Source organism: Rhipicephalus sanguineus, chromosome 6, assembly GCF_013339695.2.
Source record: "Rhipicephalus sanguineus isolate Rsan-2018 chromosome 6, BIME_Rsan_1.4, whole genome shotgun sequence".
Classification (NCBI taxonomy): Eukaryota; Metazoa; Arthropoda; class Arachnida; order Ixodida; family Ixodidae; genus Rhipicephalus; species Rhipicephalus sanguineus.
The window spans coordinates 131,343,802-131,367,667 of NC_051181.1; the positions used below are offsets into that span (position 1 = coordinate 131,343,802).

The 23,866-nt window shown below is 48.1% G+C and overlaps 1 protein-coding gene across 2 annotated transcripts in view; it reads left to right on the forward strand.

The window, feature by feature from the left end:
- The first annotated feature begins 8,657 nt into the window (after positions 1-8,657).
- The window catches only part of LOC119397555 (Down syndrome cell adhesion molecule-like protein 1), a 123,641-nt gene continuing 108,432 nt past the window's right edge, over positions 8,658-23,866 (forward strand). The window contains exons 1-4 of one of the 2 annotated variants that reach the window (XM_049417094.1): positions 8,658-9,021; positions 10,080-10,361; positions 11,904-12,029; positions 12,598-12,753. In XM_049417094.1, the coding sequence (XP_049273051.1) occupies positions 8,895-9,021; positions 10,080-10,361; positions 11,904-12,029; positions 12,598-12,753 (691 nt within the window). In that variant the 5' untranslated portion in view covers positions 8,658-8,894. The remainder of the gene's footprint in view (positions 9,022-10,079; positions 10,362-11,903; positions 12,030-12,597; positions 12,754-23,866) is intronic. The other variant, XM_049417095.1, reaches the window with a different exon arrangement.

The following is a 23,866-nucleotide window of genomic DNA, read 5'->3' on the forward strand; positions in this document are numbered from 1 at the left end:
AAGTTCTTCTCATAATAAAACCGCAGGTCCCTATGCATTCATTCGCCTAAGACGACTCGAAGGCGAAAGTTACCTTTTTTTTCTCAGTCCATCTACTAATCCGCCCCCTTCCTCCCCTCTCTAAAGCTTTCTGCACCTAACGCAGTTTCGCACTGCCTCCAGAGTCGTAGGAATTAACGAGCTTTCTGTACCTTCCCTGGTTTTACACTGCCTCCGAGATCGGCCCACCTTTGACCAAGCGACAATGTCATGTGATGACGTCATCATGCGACGTCCCGTTATGACATGATAGTGACGTCACGATGACGTCATGGTGACGCCACAAATTTCGAATATCTGTGAGGTCATCACGTGATGATTTTTTGGATCACTCGTGTCGACGCTGCCGACGCCGACGGTCAATTTTCGCGTTTGATGAAGCATCTAAGACTTTCGCCTTAATAATACTTAAGGGTTTTACGTGCCAAAACCACGATATGATCATAAACTACGCCGTAGTGGAGGGTTCCGGAAATTTCGACTATCTGGTGTCCTTTAACGTGCACTGACATCGCACGGTACACAGGACTCTAGCATTTCGCCAAATTCTTCTCAAATAACGGTAAAATCCTGGAGCAAGAGAGGTACAGAAGTAGCACTCAAAAGGATTTAAGGGGCACGTCTTGCAGGGTTGTAAAAGCCAATGGGGCAAAAAAAAACGCGCGTCAGGGCGAAGACAACCGATGCAGGGATGCCAGCAAGCCACGACTGTTACCGACTGCGAAAGCCGACGTAGGACGCCGAACAGGAGTAGAAGGAAAGCGAGAGACAGACTCGATACGACGTGTCGAGCACGATCCGAAAATAAGGTTTCCACGACACACGGGCACTTACTGCAGAAGCGAGCCCACGCCAACCCAAGATCAACAAACAACCTTAGCGAGCGAGCGAGAGCGCGTGGTGGTGGTGGATCGGTCGAAGACGCAGCACAAGCGGCCGTAGCTAGGAAAAAGGCCGAGGACGAGGAGTCCGCAGCAAAGCCGATGGCGACGTCAAATTAGCCGAGACAGGCCGTAAATCGGTCCGGACGGCCGGAAAAGACGGGCGGTGAGAAAACGCCGGGTTCGTGTAGCGGACGGTGGGTGCGAGGAGGCATTGGAGGAGGGTGAGTGCACTGCAGTGCAAAGCGGGGCGCACCAGGGCTGCGGTGTACCGCACTAACTCGAATATAGGAACAGTGCAACCACCGAGTTGGCCGCAGTGGCAACGGCGGTCTCTAAACCATTTTAGTCAGACTAGTAGTCCCCCGAAACGCTACCTACGTGAACATTGCCGAAAGAGGTAGACTACTCAATTAACTGATTAATTATTCCATCGAAAGTCTGCCCAACAGCATAAACTACGAGAACGGAAATCTGGGCGAGTTTGTAAGAATGCGTCATAGAGCAGGTAGCGCAAAAAATACGTAGACACAAGCCAGGAACATGAACACAAGACGAGCGCTACTATTAGGCATAAACGAGACGAGGCATAAACTATCAGATATATAGATCAGTTTCGTACATCAAAAGTGCACTTGATGTTTGGTCCCATATAGCCAAGAATCAGTCCGGTTGTCTCGTGAAATGAAGGCCCACTGTTTGCAGGTAGCGCTGTCGTACCTGGTTAATCAATTAGTCAATTAAGCAATCCTTATCTGTAGCACAATAAGGATTATATAAGATGAAACGAGCGGAAGGAGGTCCCAAAAATACAAGGAGTACGCGATGCCTACTGTATACGCTATTAGATTAAATAGCTATTTCAGCGCAAAGATGATTAAAGCAAATTCAACATCTTAGACGTAGCAAAGGCAGCATTAAAAATGTCAGTGATTAGTTTGATAATCGTCACGAAACACGCATAGCCAACAAATCTAACCGAACGCAGCAGTTACGCACCGCACAAAAACATTTCGAGCTTTTGTCTGAATACGTAAATAAGCATTATTTATTTCAGTTCAGGTGTACACGAACCTCATAATAAATGTTACGGTACAAAGTTGCTTACTTTTCCATAATTAGCATGTATGTTGGGCAGCAGAAGGTAATTACGGTGCGAAAATCTATGTATAGTTCTGTTGGATTAGTAACATGAAGGCCGGTCTTTTCTGAATCGTAGTAACATGCACGCGATGGAAAACGTTAATAACAGAAACACTGCGAATGTACAGCTGGACGAATAAAGAACGAACAGGCACCAGTGACGTAAATACCAGATAACCACATTCAACCACAAACACTGCCTTTGTTTGTTTGTTAGTTTTGGGAGCGAGCGAGAGCTAAGTTTATTGGACCATGATCAGCAGAAAGAACCAGGCCGCGCATCAAAGTTGGGGAGGTAAAGCAAGAACGCTAACCGCCTTGAAAAAGAGTATTTGTCGCTCCTTTTCGTGCCGGTGTATGCAGGGTGACCGAAAAATACTGTAACGCGAAAAAATCAGCCGTACTCTTCAACAAATGAACAAAGTGAGGCACGCTTTATTTCATTCGAAAGGTGATTGAATGCTTCACAAGAACTCAAACTGTGGTTCCGTAATGTCCACCTTGAGCTTTGCCAAAGGTATCGAGGCTCTCTCGGAAATTTCCCGAAATAAACGTGATGTATTTTGACGGGATTTCGTCCCATGCCTTTTCCAGAAGCACGTTCGAGAAGATCGAGTAGGTTTGAGCACGTTTTTCGGGCGATGCCTACGGTCACTACCCGACACCTCCGCTCTCCTCCATGTCCCCTTCATTGTTCCTCTGCGCTTTTTTTTTCCTTGTGGATCGCATCGGCTGTGCCTAACGGCATCCTAGGCTCCCAAAAGATGGAGAGAAGGGGGGGGGGGGGGAGAAAAGAAGGAATACAAGGCAGGGTAGGGTGGGTGGTTAACTAGACTACGTCCAGTTTGCTACCCTACAAATAAGGAGAAGAATAAGGGAGTAAAAGAAAGAAAGAAAGAAAGAAAGAAAGAAAGAAAGAAAGAAAGAAAGAAAGAAAGAAAGAAAGAAAGAAAGAAAGAAAGAAAGAAAGAAAGAAAGAAAGAAAGAAAGAAAGAAAGAAAGAAAGAAAGAAAAAGCTATGAGTACCACACATTTCACAACACATACAGTTCAGCGCCCAAAAGATCAAGAAAGAACGACAAGGACAGAAAGACGGCCAGGCGAAGCCTCACAGGTGCTTCTCCTCGAAACGTGGCCTCCGAGATCGAGCGACGCACGCGCGCGATTGCCGGCATCCCTGGAGCCGTGCTTCAAAGAAGCAACGCTCGATCATGTGTCCGCCGCAGAAGGCAGCGACGGATTACCTCAGCACACGCGCGCGTGTTGTTACAATCGCGAAACCACGGTACACGCCGTGCTAACGACTAGCTCCGTCAGTAGGAGGCAGTGTAGCTTGTAAGAGGAGGAGGGGAAAAAAGCGTAGAGAGAGGTATAGAAGAGAGGAGAGGAGAAGAACGCTCGTTTCCTGAGCTGCCGCGAAAGCTGGCGCAGGGAAGCCGCCCTGTTTATTGATTTCCAGGAGCGGGCCCAGCAGCGGCGGCTTCCTCCGCATCCCAAACTGGGATGGATGGATGCCCCTGCACGCCAGCTAGCGCCGTCCCGCTTGCCCCCCTCGCGTCTCTTTCGAAACGCCGCCGCGCTCCTCGGTTGCGTGACGCGAAGGAGAGAGGAGAAAAACAAAAATAAGGGGTGGAAAGGGGAGGATACGAAACGATCGTTTGACGTCACTAAGGCGTTCATGTGTGCTGCGAGCGCTGTAAAGGGAAATTTGTTTTACGGACCCGGTCGTCGCAATTCTCCGGGTTTCCCGACTCACCGTCGTTTATCCTGCGCAGCGCTTTCTTCGAGACGCGGGTCATATATACGAAACGATAAAGCACGTTCAGAACTGCGTCCTTTGTCTTTATTTGCCAAGGGATGCTGGCGGAAGGAAGCTGGCTCCCGCATATTCGAATTACAAGACTACGCATCCAAATGGGTTGCGCATATTGCTACAGTGTATACGCGACGACCGCCGACATAAGAAAGAAAATATAAACGGTTCTCCCTTCTGTTTTTCTTAACGAAAAGTACTGGCGCTGGCCAACATGCACCGTGGAGACCAGCCGTACAACGCAATGTCATCTTAATACGATGCCTCGGTATGAGAGCCGCAAGTGGGCTGTACACTACATTTAAACTCACACATCCCCTATGCTGCGAAGATAAAGAAACTGTTTCACGGCTTGCGTGTACCTCAGACTTTTGCTCGCTTCGTACATGAACGGATACGGTGATTTCGTTTAGCATATAAAGTCTCGTTTAGTATAATACCCTCTGCGCACGTTTTAAAGGAGTACTGAGACGATTTTTAGGCGCCCCAAAAGGCATATTTTTCGTGTCCACGGTGCGCACTATCAACGCTCTCCACACACCGGAGCCAGAAAACACGTATAAAATAAAGTTTTCGTCGCCCAGCATCTGCAAGTCGCCCCCACTAAAATGGACATTATCACAGCAAGTCAACACAGTTCACTGGGTTTGCGAAATCTGCGTCCTGCATGCAGCCTAAATCACAGAAATCGCTGTCGGAGTCGCTGGGCGACAATTCACTCATCGTTTTTTAGCGTGAACCAGATGCGAGTGACAGCAAACTGACAGCTGTTGCTCGTATGTCGCGAGTTGCAGTCTTCCCGTGACGTCCGACTTGTGAAGCCGCCTCCTCGATACCGAAACCGAAATTGCTATTTTAAGGTAGCGGTATTATAGATATATTCAGTGCATTCCCAAGCACTACGACACTCTTAGGGTTCTCGACACCTGTGTTTTTATACTTAGAGCAACAGCTCGAATATATTTCAAATTCGTGTAAGCACGCCTTTAATGGAAGTGATGGACTTAATGTTCTGTGGTGCAATAACAACGTATAACCAAACAGCGCGAGGACAGTGTTGATAAGTGACAACGAACAAAAGAATTACGTAACTTGCCCTAAATGTGCTCTAATTGCGCACGCGAATCGCATACGTGCAGAATAAATCAAAATAAATCCCAGGGAGACAATAATGATCCTTTCCATTGTTGGAATTTTAAAGTGCAGTAAGGAAAATAGAAATGAATTTGGAAATAAAGGTCAGTTTGCCGTCGACGTGGACGCTAAATTTCCGTCTTTCCCATTAACGTCTGAGGAGCTACGTTTTTGTAGCTACTCGACGGGAACAGGAGCTTCACTTTTGTAGTCCTACCCACCCCTCAACCCTCCCCCCCCCCCCCCCCCCCCTTTTCCACATGGAAACTCGAGGCGCTATACAATTTTGCTAAGTACAACTAAGTGAACTACACAGAAAGACAAAGCCAAGAAAAGCACGCGGCAAATTGCCTTTATTTTCATTTGCCTCACATATGTTGTTTTGACAGAAAAATGATTACCAGGCTTCCCTGAGTGTACTTTTTCAGCAGCGAAAAGAATGCCTTCCCTAGAACGCACTTGGTCGATTTCGTAGGTGGTGAGGGGTTATGCTTCATCTTTTTTATGTACGCATCGAAATTACGACGACGTGTGTTTATACCGTTAACCCAACAACTGAAAGAAAGAGAAAGAAAGAAGAAAGAAAGAAAGAAAGAAAAGAAAGAAAGAAAGAAAGAAAGAAAGAAAGAAGAAGAAAAGAAAGAAAGAAAGAAAGAAACAAAGAAAGAAAGAAAGAAAGAAAGAAAGAAAGAAAGAAAGAAAGAAAGAAAGAAAGAATGCACACTCCGCCCATGACTAAATGAGGCCGACACATTAGGAAAATCAATACTGCGCGAATGCCGTGTGTGCAGCAAAGCATAAAACCGAACTATGCTGTTCCACTGGCGTAGAACCGCACAGAGGGCAAGAAATAGGCTGACAAAATTTGCACCAATATCAAACTAAGCCAGATCAGGCAGGACATACTGTGTTCTTTGAAACTAAATACTCTAAGAAAAAGCCCCCATCCTTAAAACTCCATCGATACAATTCAGTGCACGCTGTTTTGCATTTGAAAGGGCCGCGCCAGAACGCTTTTTCATGATAGGGCCGCAGGTATGTATGACTGAGAATCAGAAATTCGTTGATCATAAACAGGTGAGCTCTGCAAAGAAGAGGAAGAAAAGCAACAAAGCCGAAGAATTTTCTTTTTTTTAAGTTCGACGAAAGAGCTTTGGTTTCGTCAGTGCATCACGTTTCTACACGATAGCTATCTTCGATAAGTGAAAGCTGTAAGCAACCAACAAGCAAAAGAAACAAGATATCCCAGATAACAGCACAGGAGTTCATTTTCTGGCAAGCTCTATTACTGGTTAAGTTCAGCATACAGAAAGGCACGAAGTACCGCGACACTTATTGGCATTTCAGCCGTCCTGAATAAGCGATAGCTGTAACACTTTCGCAAACTGCATTGCAATAAACAGGGGCGTAGCCAAGGGGGGGGTTGGGGGGGTTCAAACCCCCCCCCCCCCCCGAAAATTTTCAATTTTGCTTGCGCATATATACACGCACACATACAAACGCACGCACGAACATACATAAAGTATGGTTGAACCCCCCCCCCCCCCCCGAAAAAAATTTCTGGCTACGCCTCTGGCAATAAACTCAGACCTGGAGAGACCTTCGCCAATAGAACAGCTGCTATGATAGAAAAAAAAAATAAACATACTACTCCATAAACATCCAACGCTATAAAGTTCGGGAAAGCAAATACATAAAACGAATAACCAACGCGCAGCCGATGCGCAATGATGAAATATTGATGAGCGAACGGAACTGGCGGGAGGTATTTCGTAACAACTCAGCGTCCAACAGTGCCTCGTGGAGGAAAAGAAAAATAAACAGATAAAGCGAGGGGGCGAGTTCTGATGCAAGAACGTTCCGGGACGTCGATATTGAGAAGAGAGGGTTACAGCATGCCGCGGCTTTCGCGGCGAGTGAGCCTGTCCTAGAAGAGTAACATAACGGAATGCCTACTCAATTATGCTTTCAGTCTTGGTTTCAACTGCGCTGCAACATTCCCTGCGGCTCCATTCCTGTACACCGTTGCCCTCGCGGAGAAGGGTCGGAGATAACGGCATTGTGAGGTTGGCGTCAGTCGGTTGCATAAAAACACCGCACTAAAGATCGCGATAGCTTCAGGAGAAGGGCCACAAGCGAAAAAAATGATAATAAACAAATATCTTTAAAAACACACGTTTGGCATAAACGAGTAACCCGTTATCTCAATTTCTGTGCAGGACCAGCACAGGGCTCTCCGTGATTTCAAGCCACAAAATGGAAACCGCCAGGGGCCGAATTCTCAAAACGTCTCTTTCGTAGCTACGTTTTCCATTGGCCAGAAGGCTTCGATAATTATATGCCCCGCATCGTGATTGGCTGAAATATTGTCCTCACGAAAACTTTTCGCGTAAGACGTTTTTGTGAATAGGGCTCAGATGTTTTGTTTCCTTTTAGTATTTGTGCTTCCCGAAACAATCGTGCACGGTCGTGCGAACACTGGCAAAAGAACGCACTCCGAATGACAACGTCTCTATTTCATTCGCGATTCGAAAATGGAACGTCAAATAAAGGTGGCAAAGGCAGCTGAGCTACACGTCGGCGACATCGCAGTTAATAATAAATGCTGTGGTTTTACGTTCCAAAACCACGATGTGATTACGACGGACGCCGTAGTGGAGGGCTCCGGAAATTTCGACCACCTAGGGTTCTTTAACGTGCGCCTAAACCTAAGTGCACGGGCCTCTAGCATCTTGCTTCCATCTAAATGCGGCCGCCCCAGCCGGGATTCGATCCCGCGACCTTCGGATCAGCAGTCGAGCACCATCTATAGCCACTAGACCACCGTGGCGGGTAGTCCGTACGAAGGTCGAGATTGAATGAAGAAATAGAACGCGAAATCACTACAAAGCTAACACGCGGTGTCGAAACACGTAAGCCAGTGGCCGTTGACGACCACACAAAAAAAACAAAAAGACAGTTCTTCCGTTGTAAGTCCTAAAGCGTTCGCAGAATCCCGCAGGTCAGTCTAAAGTCCCAGACGGAAGACGACCGCGAGGCACTCCCAGATCATTTCGACAATTCCTCGAGACAATCTCGCACGAGGCCAAGAACCAACGTTCCGGAGAGCAGCACCCACAGACACAACACACAAAGACCATCGCATCGAGCTCTGCCGGCGCGTGGATTCCCAAAGCGCCAGTGAAACATCGAAAGATAGGAACCGCCTCCGGCCGGCGGACGCAGCCTCGAACCAATGGTGTTTCCTAATCGGGCTGAGAGGGGTCACAATTGGGACGCGCGCTCCGGGGGAAGTATAGGGAGGGCAAGAAGGGCACTAGTTAACGAACGGAGGAGAGGGCGTGGCCTGGCGTCGAGATTAACCCCGGGCAAGACTAATGGGCCAGGGATGCGAAAGGAGCAGAAGACTGGAGGAGGGAAAAGAGAGGTCGGAAGGGAAAGAAGAGGCGGAGGAGAAGAGGTCATTGCACATAGACCCAGACACGCGCACACGCACTAACACCATGCACACGCACTAACACCGTCCCTTTATCCCTATAGTGGGTGAAAGAAGGGGGCAGGAGAGGAGGAGGAAAGAAACGTTCGAACGGGCTTCGGGACAGCACAGGGGGGTCTCGGGACTCCGGGTTTCAGTCAGAGGGAGCGGCCATCTTCGAACGGATGCAAAGGCACGCGTCCGGGTCACCCATGGCGTAACCGGAAGCCCAGCGTCGTTCCCCGCGGAAGTGCAGGGTGCAACGCGTGTTTTTGGAACGCTTCCGTTGCACCGAAGACTCTGGTTGCGCCGGTGAAGTGTTTCTCCAAGGGCACACGGGCGGGTGTGCTCGCGGCGCGCCGCTGTGGTAAAGACTTAAGATGCTGGCCGGATAGCGGGAGGCGCCGGAATGCTCTCGCCCAACGCGGATGACGACGCCTCGGGCCGGGGTCCCGTTCGATGGAGGAGAAGGCCGTCAGCTCTGCTGTTGGCGTGGATTACGTTCCTTCTACAGAATCGACAAGCAGCATCCCTCGGTAAGCAGGCGTTACGGTAGCGTCGTTGAAGCTGATTATTAAGGTAAAAAAAACTTGAGGACGCTTCAATTTTTGGGCATCTCATGACGGCCAGCGCAAACAGGACAAGAGACAGAAGAAAATGCACGACACAGGCGCTGTGTCGTGTACAACCTACAACAGTTCATCACTTCTTCAACGGCATCTCTTGCTGTCTCTTCTCTCGTTTTCTCTGGCCGTCATGAGTATATTCCAAATTTGCTAGTTCTTATATAATATTTGGAGTTTAACATCCCAAAACCACGATATGACTATGAGGGACGCCGTAGTGGAGGGCTCTGGAAATTCGACCACCTGGATTTCTTTAACGAAATGCTAGAGGCCCGCGTACGTCCCCATACGAAAAAAGAAATTGTCCTCGCTACGCTGTGCAGAGCCGATCACTCGCAATCGTTCTAGCTCGCTTGACCACAGACCGATTTCGCAAACACCTATCCTCGAATGTCGTGCTGAAAAGTCACCGAGAATTAGGGCAACGGAATCATTGTTAAAATTTTTAAGGACAACAGATTTACACGAGAGGGTGTGGACAGATAGTGATGCCGTATACCGCACAAAACCGCCGGAGTGCGACTTTTTCTCTCTCTCGCTTTCTTTCTAACTTTTAGACGCTCCCATCAATTTCCCCTGCGCAGGGCAGCATGCCGTTCGAGTTAAAAGACTGGTCGCGCAAACACGGACATGAGACAGAAGTCAAGACACCACAAACGCCGGCGTTTGAGGTGTCTTGACTTCTCTCTCGTGTCCGTGTTTGCACGACCAGTCTTTTAACATGAAATACGCACCAACTAGCTCAGCTCTCTGTTACTCGTAGCATACCGGTTATTCCAAACTAGAGTACTCTATCCAAACTAACATCCCTACCTTTCCTCTCTCTCTCTCTCTCGTTTTCATTCCTTTGGCTTATATGTATATGTTTTGATGTGAAATGAAATATTAATGATGATGATGCTGATGTCAAGCATTATGGCCCTATGAAATGCCTTTTAATCCCTCGCACTTTTTTAACACACACACAGAGCCGGTGCGGCTGCAGCCCCTGCACTTCCTTCGTTCGGTGGCGGCCGGGGACAACGTGCAAACCATGTGCGCCGTGCAGAGCGGCGACGAGGTGGACTTCTCGTGGCGCAAGGACGGCCAGCCCCTGTCGGCCAGCGGCCACCGGTTGGTCATACACTCGCTGCCCACCACCTCCATACTGCTCATCAAGAACGCCACCGTGTTCGACGCCGGAAACTACACCTGCGTCGGCCGCAACGCGCTCGGCCAGGACAGCGTCACCGCGCAGCTCAGGGTCGAAGGTGAGCATGGTCACGGCTTCCTATGCTGCGTGACCGATCATCACTGCAGAATCATTTGCAATGTCCCGTGCCTTAAACCGGTGCCGGTACGGGTAACGTAAGAATTCCTTTTACTCGACGCTATCGCCTATCTCTCAAGGGCGCCTGATCCCTGCACATGATGATGCGCCGTTCGGATGCCCAAACGCGCAGAACAAGGAATGGCATTAGAATAGAACGGTTGTAGGCCCCGAGCAACTGATTTTAATCTCTCGAACTTCTTCCCAGGAATTCTCTTGCTTTCCACATATCTGCTCCTGCAAAAGAGAAAAGTGGAAGATAGCGTTCGAGCCACAACTCTTGCGACAGCGTTCCGATAAGCAAGATAGAGCCAATATAGAAGTATTAAGAACAAGACGAGCAGATACGTCAGCACCAGAAGAGCAAGATGACGTCAGGAAACGTGATGACCACACGCTACAACAGCAGGTACGGCGCCAGATGAGGGAACAGGGGAAGGGGGAAGGGGGGCAGCCCCTTAAAATATTCGCCTAGCCCCTCTGCCCCCCCCCCCTCCCAGTAAAAAGAAAAATCTTGGCGCCCCCTCTGTACAACATTGCCCTAAGCAAAACCGCTAGCACGCGCTTTGCTCTGCTGACTCACTGCGGTCAATGCCCAGCAGTGCACCAACTAATCACGTTGCACCGACTGGAGCCAGGTCCCTCGCCCCGTCGGGGCTATCACGGTGGCTATATATGGTGTGACTCATCCCTCGGCACCGGTCGGCCGGGCGCCATCGATTCCGCAGCCGGACACGCAGGTATAATACTGTACCTCGCGCTCCTGCACAAGCGTGTCGGCGCCGTCTCAGGACTTCGATCAGGGAGGGGAGGGCGCCTGGAGACTCGCCCGCCTACCGAGTTCGACACGAGGACCGCCGCATCGAATCGAGACGACGCCGTACCGACGCGCCCCATTCGCATCTGTCATCGAGTAATTTCACTATCACAAAGAAACCATAAAACAACAGCATCAAGTTCCAGATGAAATAAAAAAAAGAGGAAAAAAAGGGACTGTAGATAGCACGTCTCTCTGGCATGTGAATTTTCACCACTGCATGACCATTGTAAGTCATTGCTGCTGCCACGCGCTCCGAAACGAAGATTTAGTTAGACAGACTATAGTCAATCTTTTAACAGGGCTCGTTTCTGAACTAGTCAGTTCATTACTTAGAAAAACTGGTAAGGCGCAATAAGGACTGGGACGAAGAAAAGACACGAACTGACAAACACGGGCGCCATGTGTTTATCAGTTCGTGTCTCTTCGTCCCCGTCCTTTTTGCGCCTTACCAGTTTTTCTCACGCGTTAATCACTTATAGTGTTGCCTCATGTGCAATGCAGATCGTATTTCCTGAAGCAGTAAACTTCAACTTAGGAGACGGTCACAGATACAAAAGTGAGAACCAAAGTCTTGTCCCCGTAAGCCACCTAAAGAGTCACTACACTTTTCTTACACGAAAGCCGGCGACTCGGCGATTGCAAACCGAGCGCGTACTTTCGCAGGCCAACCGCACTGGCTCAAGGAACCGCCGAAAGAAGTCGTCGTGGGGCTCGGCGACGTGGCAACCCTTCGCTGTGACGTCATAAGCTTCCCCCACGCGAGGGTCACGTGGTTCAGAATAGACGAAGGTAAGTTACCGGCCATTTGACGTCTTACACAATAAAACAACGAGTGGAGGCAAAACTGAAAGCAACCTCATAAATGTACGCTGAACAGGAACTTTCGTTAATTAATTTCTGGAGCTTTGCGCGGAAAACGTACTGCGGTCATGGACGCCGGCACGAAGGGGGGGGGGGGAGGAGGGTGTTACGAAGGAGGCACTTCCCGCCCCCCCTTCATTGGTTTGCACCCCTCACCCCTACCCCAGGACAAAATCCTAACGACGCTCAGCATTACGGTTGTGAGGCAGACCAGTGTGGACGACTCCGAATTCATTTGACCATCTGGAGTTCCTTTTTCTTTTAATTTTTTTTTTACGAGCACTTCACGTTAACCACACGAGGTTTCTTGTTGCTTATATTTTTGCTCCTATCGAAATGCGGCCGCAGTGGCAAGAATCGAACCCATTACCTCGAGTAAAGGAACGTCGAAGCGCCTCAGGCGCTGCCAAACACCAGGACATCAACGGTCTTGGACACGCGTCTTGCGGTTTGGTGTCTCCTGCCAAAGAGCGTACGACGGCACGCGCTTGCGCAGATGCTGTGGAAGTGCCACCAGGTCCTCGATGGCAGGGCTCCAGCGAGTCGAGCATCGAGCTCAGCAGCGTGTCCAGACAAGACGTGGGCACGTACCGTTGCCGAGCCGACAACGGACTCGGCCAGGTTTCGGCCGATATCGAGCTCGTGGTCCGGGGTGAGTAGGGCTTGTCCGACGAGCGCGTGTGCGAGAGCGTTGTGCGAGCTTGAGCGTTCCATGGTTCCCTGTGATCGATGGCTGACAGAGATCATGTTCAGGTTCACTCTTTAAACTTCCTGAACAGTTCCTGAACAGGTCGAACTCGTTTATGTCAGACCTTTCGCAAACTGTTTGGGGAGCCCGTCGATGGTGTGTAATGTGTGATTCACTGCATGCAAGAACGAGTGTGCGAGTATATACGTATGAGTGCAGCACGCCAGTGACATTTGCATGTGTCCGCATGTGTGTGCCAATGTGAAACCACTTCTAAGCGCGAATGACCAAATGCGAGTGCGAGTGAGTGCAATCCTGCATGATGGACCTAAAGTCCCCAACCAAACTTCCCGCCCAAACCCGAGTCTCCCCAACCCTTCCACGAGCGCCTTACCGTGCCATGGAGCCAAGCACGGCCGCCAGGCAAAGACTGCAACGCAACGACCCCGTGTACCCGACATCCACCCTGTCCTGAGACCAGAGTGCCCGGAGGTCCTTGTGGCATTCGACGACCAAGGACTGCCACGATGACCACGGACTACGCCATCCGGAGTAAAAGGCGACCGCCGGCAGCTATGCCGGGCGAAACATCATACTCGTCTGGACGAGCACTCGTGGAATAGACACGTCCATCCCGATTCTTCACGAGGTAATTTGCGTTTCATTATTTTAATCGCGTGGATTTTACTATAGCACGACATAACCTTAAGTAATTGTGCGCGAGCCTTCGTGAAAAAGCGGGGGCGTCTCGTGGATAGTCCTTGTCCATCACTAACTGCACGTACTCTTCAGGCTTCTCTGTCCGGTTAGCGGCACCTTAAATTGTTAACAAGCCGAAAAAAAACAAGAAAGAAAGCCTTCTTTCCGTGTTCTATGGCCCACTTGCCCTGGTACATTGCAGTCTCTGTGCCCACAGTGTGCAAAAATACCAAGCACGTATGTACCCACTCAACGCTGTGCACTGTTAAGGCAAAGGTACAGCCCCAACAGGCAAAGGTACAGCCCCAACAGGCAAAGGTATAGCCCAACAGGCAAAGGTATAGCCAAGCTGAAAAAAAAAATCAAGCCTTACGGCTTTCCTTCGTGCAGCCCGGCGGGAGAGGAAAGCCGAATACGGCAACCATGCATTTTACAGCGAACGATAAGCTGAATTACCAGGAACTGACCACGGTCAAATATATTATATATATATATATAATTATCTATATATATATATATATATATATATATATATATATATATATATATATATCTTGATAGCTGTACTGTTATGTACGTTCCCAGAAAGCGCAAACAGCGGTGGGCCAGCCATCAGAAAAAAAAAAAAAAGACAAGATATACGACCTCGATGAACTCGCTGAATATTGCAGGAAACCTTTCCATTACAGCGGTTGCCGGGAGTGTAAAATCAATGCTCGCGCCAGGCATCGAACCAACTTCGCGGAAGTATTTCATTATTAAAGCTTTGACAGCACGCATCCGGGCTAAAGCTGTCAATTCACTTTATTTTATCTATTTACTTCATAGCCTCGAGGTAAACTATGCGTGCACTCAAAGCAAGCGCGCACCGCCACGCAACGTGTTTCTTTTCTTTTCTTTTTTTTTTCCCCCTTAGTCGAGAACACACGAGTCGCCAACCGCACGCTTGAAAGCGAGGTCCCTTTCTCCGCAGATACGCTGACCGCAACACCGAACCCTTTTCTCGCTTGAGGTGGCAGCGGGCGACACACTGTTTTTTTGTACGGTCCAATCAATAAGCGAGGACATTTTGTACAGTACAGCGCTCTGCCAACCACGTGGCGTGTTTCACGGGCGTTTGCGGTCGGTCATTAAAAACCACTCGGTCTGAAAAAGCCGGCGCCGAGCCAGCGCACCGAACGTAATGTTTCGACAGTGCGAGGCACTGAACTGCACGCAAAAGAAAAAGTAAATAATAAACGTACACAAGGTACACATACAGAGCTAATCTAAAAGCATTATCTTTATTGTGATAAAGGGCTCCTCTCTGCGAAAACGTATACAGGAGAACGGTGCGTGTATATCTGCGTGATGCTGGCAGCGGTAAAATGTATACACAGCACGGCGCAATAAAAGGTTAAATGTGCTTCGACGGCGCGTATGCGCGCGGTGGGTCATTAAAAATAAAGGCTGCCAGTTATTTGTTGCACGCAAACGCGCCGGCTGAAGATCTGCACGTAAATGTATACAGTTACCTCGTCAGAACTGGGACCAAAAACGGGAGCAAACTTGCTTTCCGTTGCCTGTGTTCCACGCATTGAGGCGCAAAGCCAAAGTGAAGCCAAATTTCGGCAAACAAAAGAGACTATGTTGAAACCTCTTCGCAGCAAGCATGTTGTAACGGAACTCAATATACTGGCTGCGCGCTATAAGTTACAAAACAGTATCACTGTGACGCTAAGAATGTAGAGTCGCGAGTACACTAGGTTCTCTGCAGACTACTCACACCGCAAATTCTATCTACCGTTCTTTTCTTTAGCTTAGGCGAACGAAAAGAAATCAGGCCGCACTACATACGTGTGCCCGTTAAACCAATGCAATTACGTTAAAAGAAAGCTCATATGGATCTGATAAAATAAGTTTAAATTTCTTGCTCATGCCGTAATCTCTCGCACTTTTTGCACAAGACTGTATAAGTCAACGTAAGAAAGTGACGTCAAACACAGGTCGTCTGTTGAAAGAAATAACAATTAAAAGAGTGATTAGCAGAGATTAATACAAAAAGTACGAGTAAAGCAATATTTCGTTTTGAAAATGACAAACGAAGCGAAAATTGGAGAACAGGCGTGAAACAATCAAGACAAGAAACTATAATCTCTAATATAATTTCTTTCTTTCAACAGGACAGACAAAATGCTGGTTGGTATTGAGTGAGCGTGAGGCATTGCGCTTTCTCTTTAGTTATTATTTCACTGTGACATGCGAAAGTTACAATTGCACGATAAGGTCCCATCCAGGAGTCTTTCACGGTATTTTGATAGAATTTCAAGTTATAACTGCCCCCCCCCCCCCCCAAAAAAAAAGGGGGGGGGGATAATTTACAGCGTGTTCACACAACAATGCTAGGTCACAGCCAAAACAGCAAAGTGACCTCCGCGCAGATAACGTTGACGGCATGCCCTGAGACCCGCCAACATTTCCACAAACCAATCCATCCCCATGCGCCACTCCCGTCTTCGCAGAGAACGATTGCTCTAGGAATTCGCACTGCGAAAACACTGCTAACCGTAGTATTGTATACCCTAATTTATCAAAGCCATGGCACTAAAATTTCGGCACTAAGGCGTCCCCAGCTGCTTGAAGAACGCAACTGTTTTACTTGTGCCTTTTTTATCAACACGCGTGTTTTTTTGGACGCATGTCCCTGCTTGAAGAATGCGACTGTTTTACAAATTTGTATTTTTTTACAACGTGCGTCTTTTTGGGAGCATTCCGTCGCGATTCGAAATCTTCCAGTCGTTCGGTATATAGCGTTCGGGTTGTTTTGTAAGCATCCTGTCGCGGGCGACGGCAGGAAACCAACATAAAACGGGGGGATATGGCTGAATGTTTACTCCTGGCAGCTAATGGCACCGTGTGTATGCACCCACTTTGATGATTGGTGGTACGACGAGGGATTAAACAAACCCTTGACGTCAAAAGCGTAAATGTGATAGCCATTTTGACGCACATCGTGTTAAAATACACCACGGCACTAGAAGGAAACGCAACGCAACACACGTTCCAAGCGCGAGAGCTTTAGCGTATGCTATGAGCGATTTTATTGGGCCAATGTCGCCACCTCTCGGTGTCATTTTGAACTTCTATTGAAAACGCGCCGAATGGTTCGGACGTGTAATGCGTTGCAGGTGCTACTTAATGACGAATTACTTTACCTTACCGCTGCAACACCATCCCGTCGCGTTTGTGAAGCGGAGTCTGTGACCGTGGCGCAGTGGACAGCGTGCCCGGCATCTGCAGATCGACAACGCCTTTTTTTTTTTGCCATCTATTCGTGTACATTTTTTCGACGTCATTTCCGTGACGGAAATACGCATTGAAGTCTCGTGGACCCCGGCATAAAACACTTTCGTGTTAAAAAAAGTACAGGCCGGATTGGAATGAGTTCGACGAGGGAGTCGTGCCAACGAAATGCATTTTGAACGCCGCGTAATGCGGGCACCAACCAAACCCACACTTCGCGCGCAACTTCCAAGCGCGATTCTATATACGATATCTTTCTTTTTATCACTTTTAACTTGGACCTTCAGCTGCGTCCCGCGTATAACAGCCAGAAGCTATAGATGTGGGATTCCGACACATCGTCTCCCTGCGTGAAAAACCTGGCAAGTACTTAAATGACCGTTCCTTCAGCCTCTTTATTTCGCTTCGCTTGTGCTTTTTTCGGCTTTTTCCTATGCTCTTTGTGTCACCATTTCAGCTGCCTCAGCCATAAGTCGGCATCTCGCTCCTCTATACACCGACACCGCTTTTCTGCATAGTTGCAGAAATGTGGTGCACCATGTGTATAGCGATTCAATGACAACATTCCACTGACCCTTTTCCTAATGCAGTTAAAAGTCTGGATCAGGCCATTGCTCGTTTAGTAATTACATTTAAGGGGTATGGATAAAATGGAGCAATTTCCACGCTTGACCTCGGGTGTATTTTGCATTCTTGGAATGCACACGTCCTTACGATATAACTGAGAAAAAAAAAAGTACGCAAGACACCGAGAAGTACACAGCTCGTGTTCAATCCAAATCAACGGCTGTTCAGCATACCAACACATGTATAATGACGAACGCACATTGTACTTCGTCGTTCGAGTGCTCTGCATACCAACTATAATTACATCGCAAGTGTTCTTCAAGAGTGCATTACAAAGCGAATCACGTGCGTAAACTGCATCGTACTCAATTATTTAATCCAAATCCTGGCATGCCACTGTTTTAATTCCTTCTTCCATTCTTGCTTTTCCTTTTCTTTCGCCCGTAGCATTTTTCGCCTCCACCAGTTCCTCCGATGGCACTGTACTCTTGTTTAGATGCCGCTTCAAAGCTCCAAGTCGATAAGAATTCATGTAGTGGCGTATTTATCGTTTCCTTCAATCACGTTTCTCGCAGTCCCCCCCCCCCCCCCCCCCAAAAAAAAAAGGACGCGCCGAGAGCCTTGCTGAGTACAAGAGTCTAAAACGATTTCGCAAACAAGCTCACGCAAGCTGTGCTTACAAAACTCACCACACGCGCGTATGAAACAAACCAGAACAGCCGAGTCATATCGAAGGAAAAGGGAAAAAAAAAAGAGCACCGCGATATCGAGTACGCAATCTTTGTTTTGGTTTTCTTCTGGGCGCAACGACATATATAGTATCATTCGACATATTACGTATATATAAATGAATCGAATAACTCACACGCTCCGCTCTTTTATTTCCTTCTCTCTTCCTTCTCGCCGAAATTCATTTTCGTTCTAGACGCAACTGTAAAACTGTCGGGTCGTTCCACCGGGGCATCAGGAAAGCGAAAACCGCGCGGCAGCGCTCGCAAACGCGCGAAACGACCACATCACGCAAGCCCGGCCGTTCACACATGTATATACACATAAATACAAACGGTTCGCGTAAAACAGCCTTCCAAAACTGTACTTATATATAGTACCTCGCTTTTCACGCCGTGAAATCTCGCCAGCAGGGCAAACGAGGCGTGTTTTTTCAAAGTTCGCTCGAGCGATCGCAACATTTGGGAGAGAAGAAACAGAAAAAAAAAAAGGATAATAAACCCTGCGCGCCGCGTCGGAGGCAGCAAAGCGAGCGAAAGCTCGATCGCAAATGCATCCTGCGCAATTCCGAGAAGGCGCACCGTCGAACCACGGTCTGCTGGAGCGCTCCAGTTCTTGATGGATGAGCAAAAAAAGACGAGCCCATGGAACGCTCTATAGCGAAGCTCTGGACACTCGCTCGGTCCGTGAACCATCAGCCTGAGTTAAGCCACGCACGACTCGGTTCACAGCCATCGCGAAGCCGTGCCGTGGGCTTCAGTCGTATATATACGGCGAGTATACACTACAGCCATTACCCATCAGCAATGGTCCAACGCACGCGCCGTATACGTACGTGCACGAATGCGCGCGTTGCATGTCGGTATGTATACGCGGAGAAGCAATAAGACTAAACAAGAGTCGCATGAGGGCCTTCTAAATTAGGCCACCACGACGTGTCATGCGAGGCGATGCAAATAATGAGCAACCTGACGTCCTGCGGAACGGGCGTATATACTTCCTCGTTGATAACCGAGCCGGATCATAACTTCAGCCTTGTAACGTTGACTTAATGTTCTTGGTTAGCGAACCGTGCGTATGTGATAGCGCACTCTATAAATAAAGGCCGGCGTATCAGAAGCGTCTATCTGTCCCACTACAATAATAGTCATCTATCCCTCACGTGCCTTTATTTGCGTTATCGCCGCGCGTTACTTACTGGTCACGATCGGCGAGCGCGCTGTCAGCGTGACATAGCATTCTTGATAGGAAAGTTCCAAGGGACGGGATGTACTCGGGGCGCCTTTCTGCCACATCATAATCATGCTCCGTGAAAGCCATAAAATCCCACGAACGTAATTATTCTTGACTTCCCTCGTAATATCTTGGCGTTACATTTGAGCCAATAATCGATTTTTGGTGTGTGAAGTGTGGAATTAACACTGGACATCTTGATGAAACGGCTCTTATCTAAACGAAAGGCGAGAAAAAGATGCACAGGACATGTGCATATTCTGCGCACTCCTTGTATCGGCCTTTCGTTTAGTAGGAGCTCGTTCATCGAAATGAACTTCAACATACTCGCCCAACTTACCATGTTGCTTTCAGCGCGTGAAGTCACACACTCGTACACAATGCGATTTGGCTTTAAAGAGAAACATGGTCGGTTGGTTGCAATTCATCTTTGACAACTTACAGTGCAAAATGGACGAGGGTGAAAAAAGAAGACCACGACACAGCTCTCGTGTCGCGATCTGCTTTTCTTCTGTACTCGTCTAATGCAGTGCGCTGCAATTTTTCAAAGGTGTGCTGCCCCCTCCCTTAATTGGTTAAGAAAATTATTATATTATTATTATTATTTTAATTTGTTGAACAAAATAAGAAAAGAAAAATAGGCAACAACAAAAAATATACTAAAAAGCGCTTATATAAAGGAACAATACCATTGTACGCGTAGGATATATGCAATCGCGATAACTACTGAGTTTTCGTCATGCGGACATCACCGCATACAGACACAGCGAACCTATTCGCAAGGCACAACTGTGACATATACTCACTGAAGTATTAGAAAAGTAAACATATACAAAGAGTTCAATGCCGACGTCAGTCGCCTATGGGCTATATTCTGTTTCGTACCTCAGGTGCAACGTTATGGAAAGTAGCGAGACTTTTTGCAGTAGATGCGTTCGCACCAAGAAATAGTTCAATGATTTTACCCCCCGCAATGCATTTGTTTTTTCGCTTTTTTCACTGAGTAATAAATGAAGATGCTTTGTGCCTTAGCAATACACAAACCCCTTTATTTATACGGTTGTCGAATAGGTTGTTCTGGATCGCCTAGCGTATCTTCGTTTTCGTATTGTGGCCTCAGCGATTAGTTCCGGTAGCGCGCAGCCGGAGCCAATCGCGGAGGCCACGTTTACAACGACGAAATCCAAGCGCTAGACGCGCGGACTTACACATTTTGCTGACCGAACTTCTTGCACAGCTTCCACAGCGCTGCACCTGATGTATGAAACGGAGTACAGTGCTACAGCTACTCAAAGCTTTCTACATCTTTTTTTTTTTTTTTGCTCGTGGCCAAGTGTCATGAAGGTGTCACAATAAACTGTATTGTTGTGTGAGCACGTGTGTTCCGAAGAAATAAAACCTACGTAAAACAAAACGCGACATTGAATCTCACTTTACACCACAGAGCGGACTGCTACTATACGAGAGTCTGTCGTGTACACCCGATGAAACAATCGAGAATCCCGAACAACGCAGAAACACGCACAGACAGATCAAGGTCCAAACAACTACAGCGACGCTCAAGGATAAGGTCCCCTTTGTGTATGGCGATAGAAGTTACAAAGAGTGAAAAACTGAGGGATGACAAAGGCAACACCGAACAGAGGGAGACAGACTAGACGGACGGCAGGCCTGCCAGGAACAAAAACCGGAACCGCGTAAAAAACAGCGGGAACAACTGTTCGCAGCGGGGCGGCTGGAACAACGAAGCCGCTGGAAACAATGACTACGCGCTCGCACCGGCGACGGCGCGAAACGTGCGCCATGCGGGCGGCGGACACGCGTGTACTATGCGATCGATATGGCATACAAACTGTCCAGTCGAAACCGTGCAGCAGAGTGGAAGGCTGCAGTTAGAATCGCACAATAGGTGGTGTCCAAAGTCGCAACCCAGCAACGGCTCTCCTCTGAGCAACAACTGCACATCTCGGAGGCTACGCCTTATTGCACTGCAAGGAAAGAATTCAATCGCGGGAGTCCGAAACTGTAATAGACGCCGTGTTTTAGACATTACATTTACGGTAATGAGGGCCGGCTGAGACCATGAAACGCCATATGGGAATGTGACAACTCATATCTTGACATTTTACATAAGACTACACATACACATCATGTAGACGATATTGCGGTAGACCGTGGAGCCAGAATCGGTATGTTTACGGACTGTATGTACACATTATTTAATTAAATAAACTTTCTCGCATTCTTTCGACCATAGAAAGCTTATGGTCGACCGTAGAGAAGACTCGGTGTTCGTAGATTAGTGTCCTTGGTGTCGATTGCTCTCCATAAACTTTCTAACGCATTGTTAGTAGGAGGAAAGTGCAAGATCGAAAGACCATGCACCTCTCCAACGAACGCTCCCTGGGTGCCGCCATAATCCCCTCTGGGCTGTTGTGTATATGCGTGACTCACCAAAACCGCACTGCAGAGGCAGCGACGTCAGCCCACGTCAGCCTTTGTACTCCCGTGTAACAGTCCAGAAGGAGGTGCTTCTTCCTCCGTTGAAAAGGTCTATAGACACTATATTCCTTATTATTTGCAGTTAAACACGAAGAGGCTTTCTGCAGAGCGGCTTTCTTTATTTTTTCTTTTTCTGCAAGGACCTACAAAATTTCGTTGGCCCGTTTATGCCCATCCACTGCCATTATATAAGTTTATTAAACGCACTGGGACACAAGTTCTCTGACGTCCGCAATCATACTTTAGATGTGGACTACATCAATGGTGCAAAGACTCGATAGAGATATGTCTATAAGGTTTACACAAACTGACAAAAGTAACTGTCAAGAGGACACCAGCTCCCACAGCGATGCACGGTTTTTCATGTACCTGCATCGATGACCATGCAGCAGTAGCGCCGTTCACGCATGGTTTCTTTCCGCCCACGCTGTTCCCGTCGCCACCCTAGTACATATGCATTCAGTGCGGCGTCAATTAGGGATCGGAGGGAGGGGCAGAGCCCTTCTGTATGGAGCTCTTGCATCTTTGATGGCCCGGACCCAGACCACTGTATAGACAAAATAAAAGCAGCAGTAACATGGCTGAGATATAGCGAGAGTGGTTGGTGACTGGGACGCGCTATTAGGCAGAGGCCAGTCACCCAAGGCGTGCATTACGTGACCACACTCTCCCGTCCTTTTGGAACTGCATAGGCGACCACCCATGCCCGATGCGATTGGATCATGAAGACGCGTGCAGCAAACATTGCGTAGCCGAGTCTACAGACCTTTTCACTGAAGGCTCCCTGGGCGCTGCCATATGTACTTTCTGAGCTGTGGTAAATAGGCGCGACCTCTGCCCCCCCCCCCCCCCCCCCAAAAAAAAAGCACTGCCGACGCAGTGACGTCAGCCTTTGTACCGCCATGCCACAGTCCAGAAAGGAGGTGTTTCTCCTCTCCTGTGAAAAGGTATATACTTTCACGCTTGTTCAAATGATGGCAGCACGATAGACGCTCCATCTCTCTCTCTCAACTATTTCCTCCCCCTCCCCTGCATCTCAACATATGGGATATCCACAGCTGTCAAATGCCTTCGGGCGTCCACCGAATCAGTGATGACAGCGAGGCTTTCGATCTGAATGACCCTCTTGACGACGCAGGATACACGCTAATGCGACAACATGTGGTCATTCCGAGAGTGATAGTATACCTATATCAGGCCCGTAGCCAGGAATTTTTTGGGGGGGGGGGGCACTTGCTGAAAACTTTGACTATTTGAGCAAAACGCCTATTTTCATTGTTTATTTTCGGTAAAACACCATGTATCGTAAATATTTCGCCCCCCCCCCCCCCCCCCCGCTACGGGCCTGACCTATATACAATCCGTTCGCTCAAACAGCGCCGTTTGGCGGGCGTGGTCAGATTAGTGACACATGGAGCGTCTTCAAACACCATTACTGTATACGCTGTCCGATTCGCTTGCGGGAACCACGTGATGGCGAAAGATTCAGACGGGTATGTCGTTCGCGATTCAAACGAAATGTCACCGCTAAATTGTTTCCTAAACTGCGCCCCCACCACCACTGCACACCAAAAAGGTATTACATACGCTTCAGAATCCCCATGCAATGATGGTGTGATCCTATATTATGATGATGATGATGATGATAAATACGTTATTACTAGCAGTTCGCGCGAATGCCGACATAACATTCATTTAATCGCATCGCGATACAGGGAGGGAGGAATTATGGTAGAGGCAAGTTGCTTCCATGTATGGTTGAACGTCGCTTTGGTAGACTGGGTTCTCGAATATGATTTTTCTTAACGTTTCTTTGTTTGTTTGTCTTTTTTTGTTTGTTTTTTATTGTAGTTTTCCGAGCAAGCGCAGCCTCAGTAGATATGATTCGCTTTTCGTTATTACTTATTCCGCAATGAAGGCACGGGGAACGACGCTACAGCGAAAATCCATCTACCAGCATTGACAACGAGCAATACTGTAAATTAATTAAAGACGCAGGACACGTGAGCAACGCGTACCCTTGAATGACGCTACACTTTCAAGGAAGGTGGGATGACGCACTTTC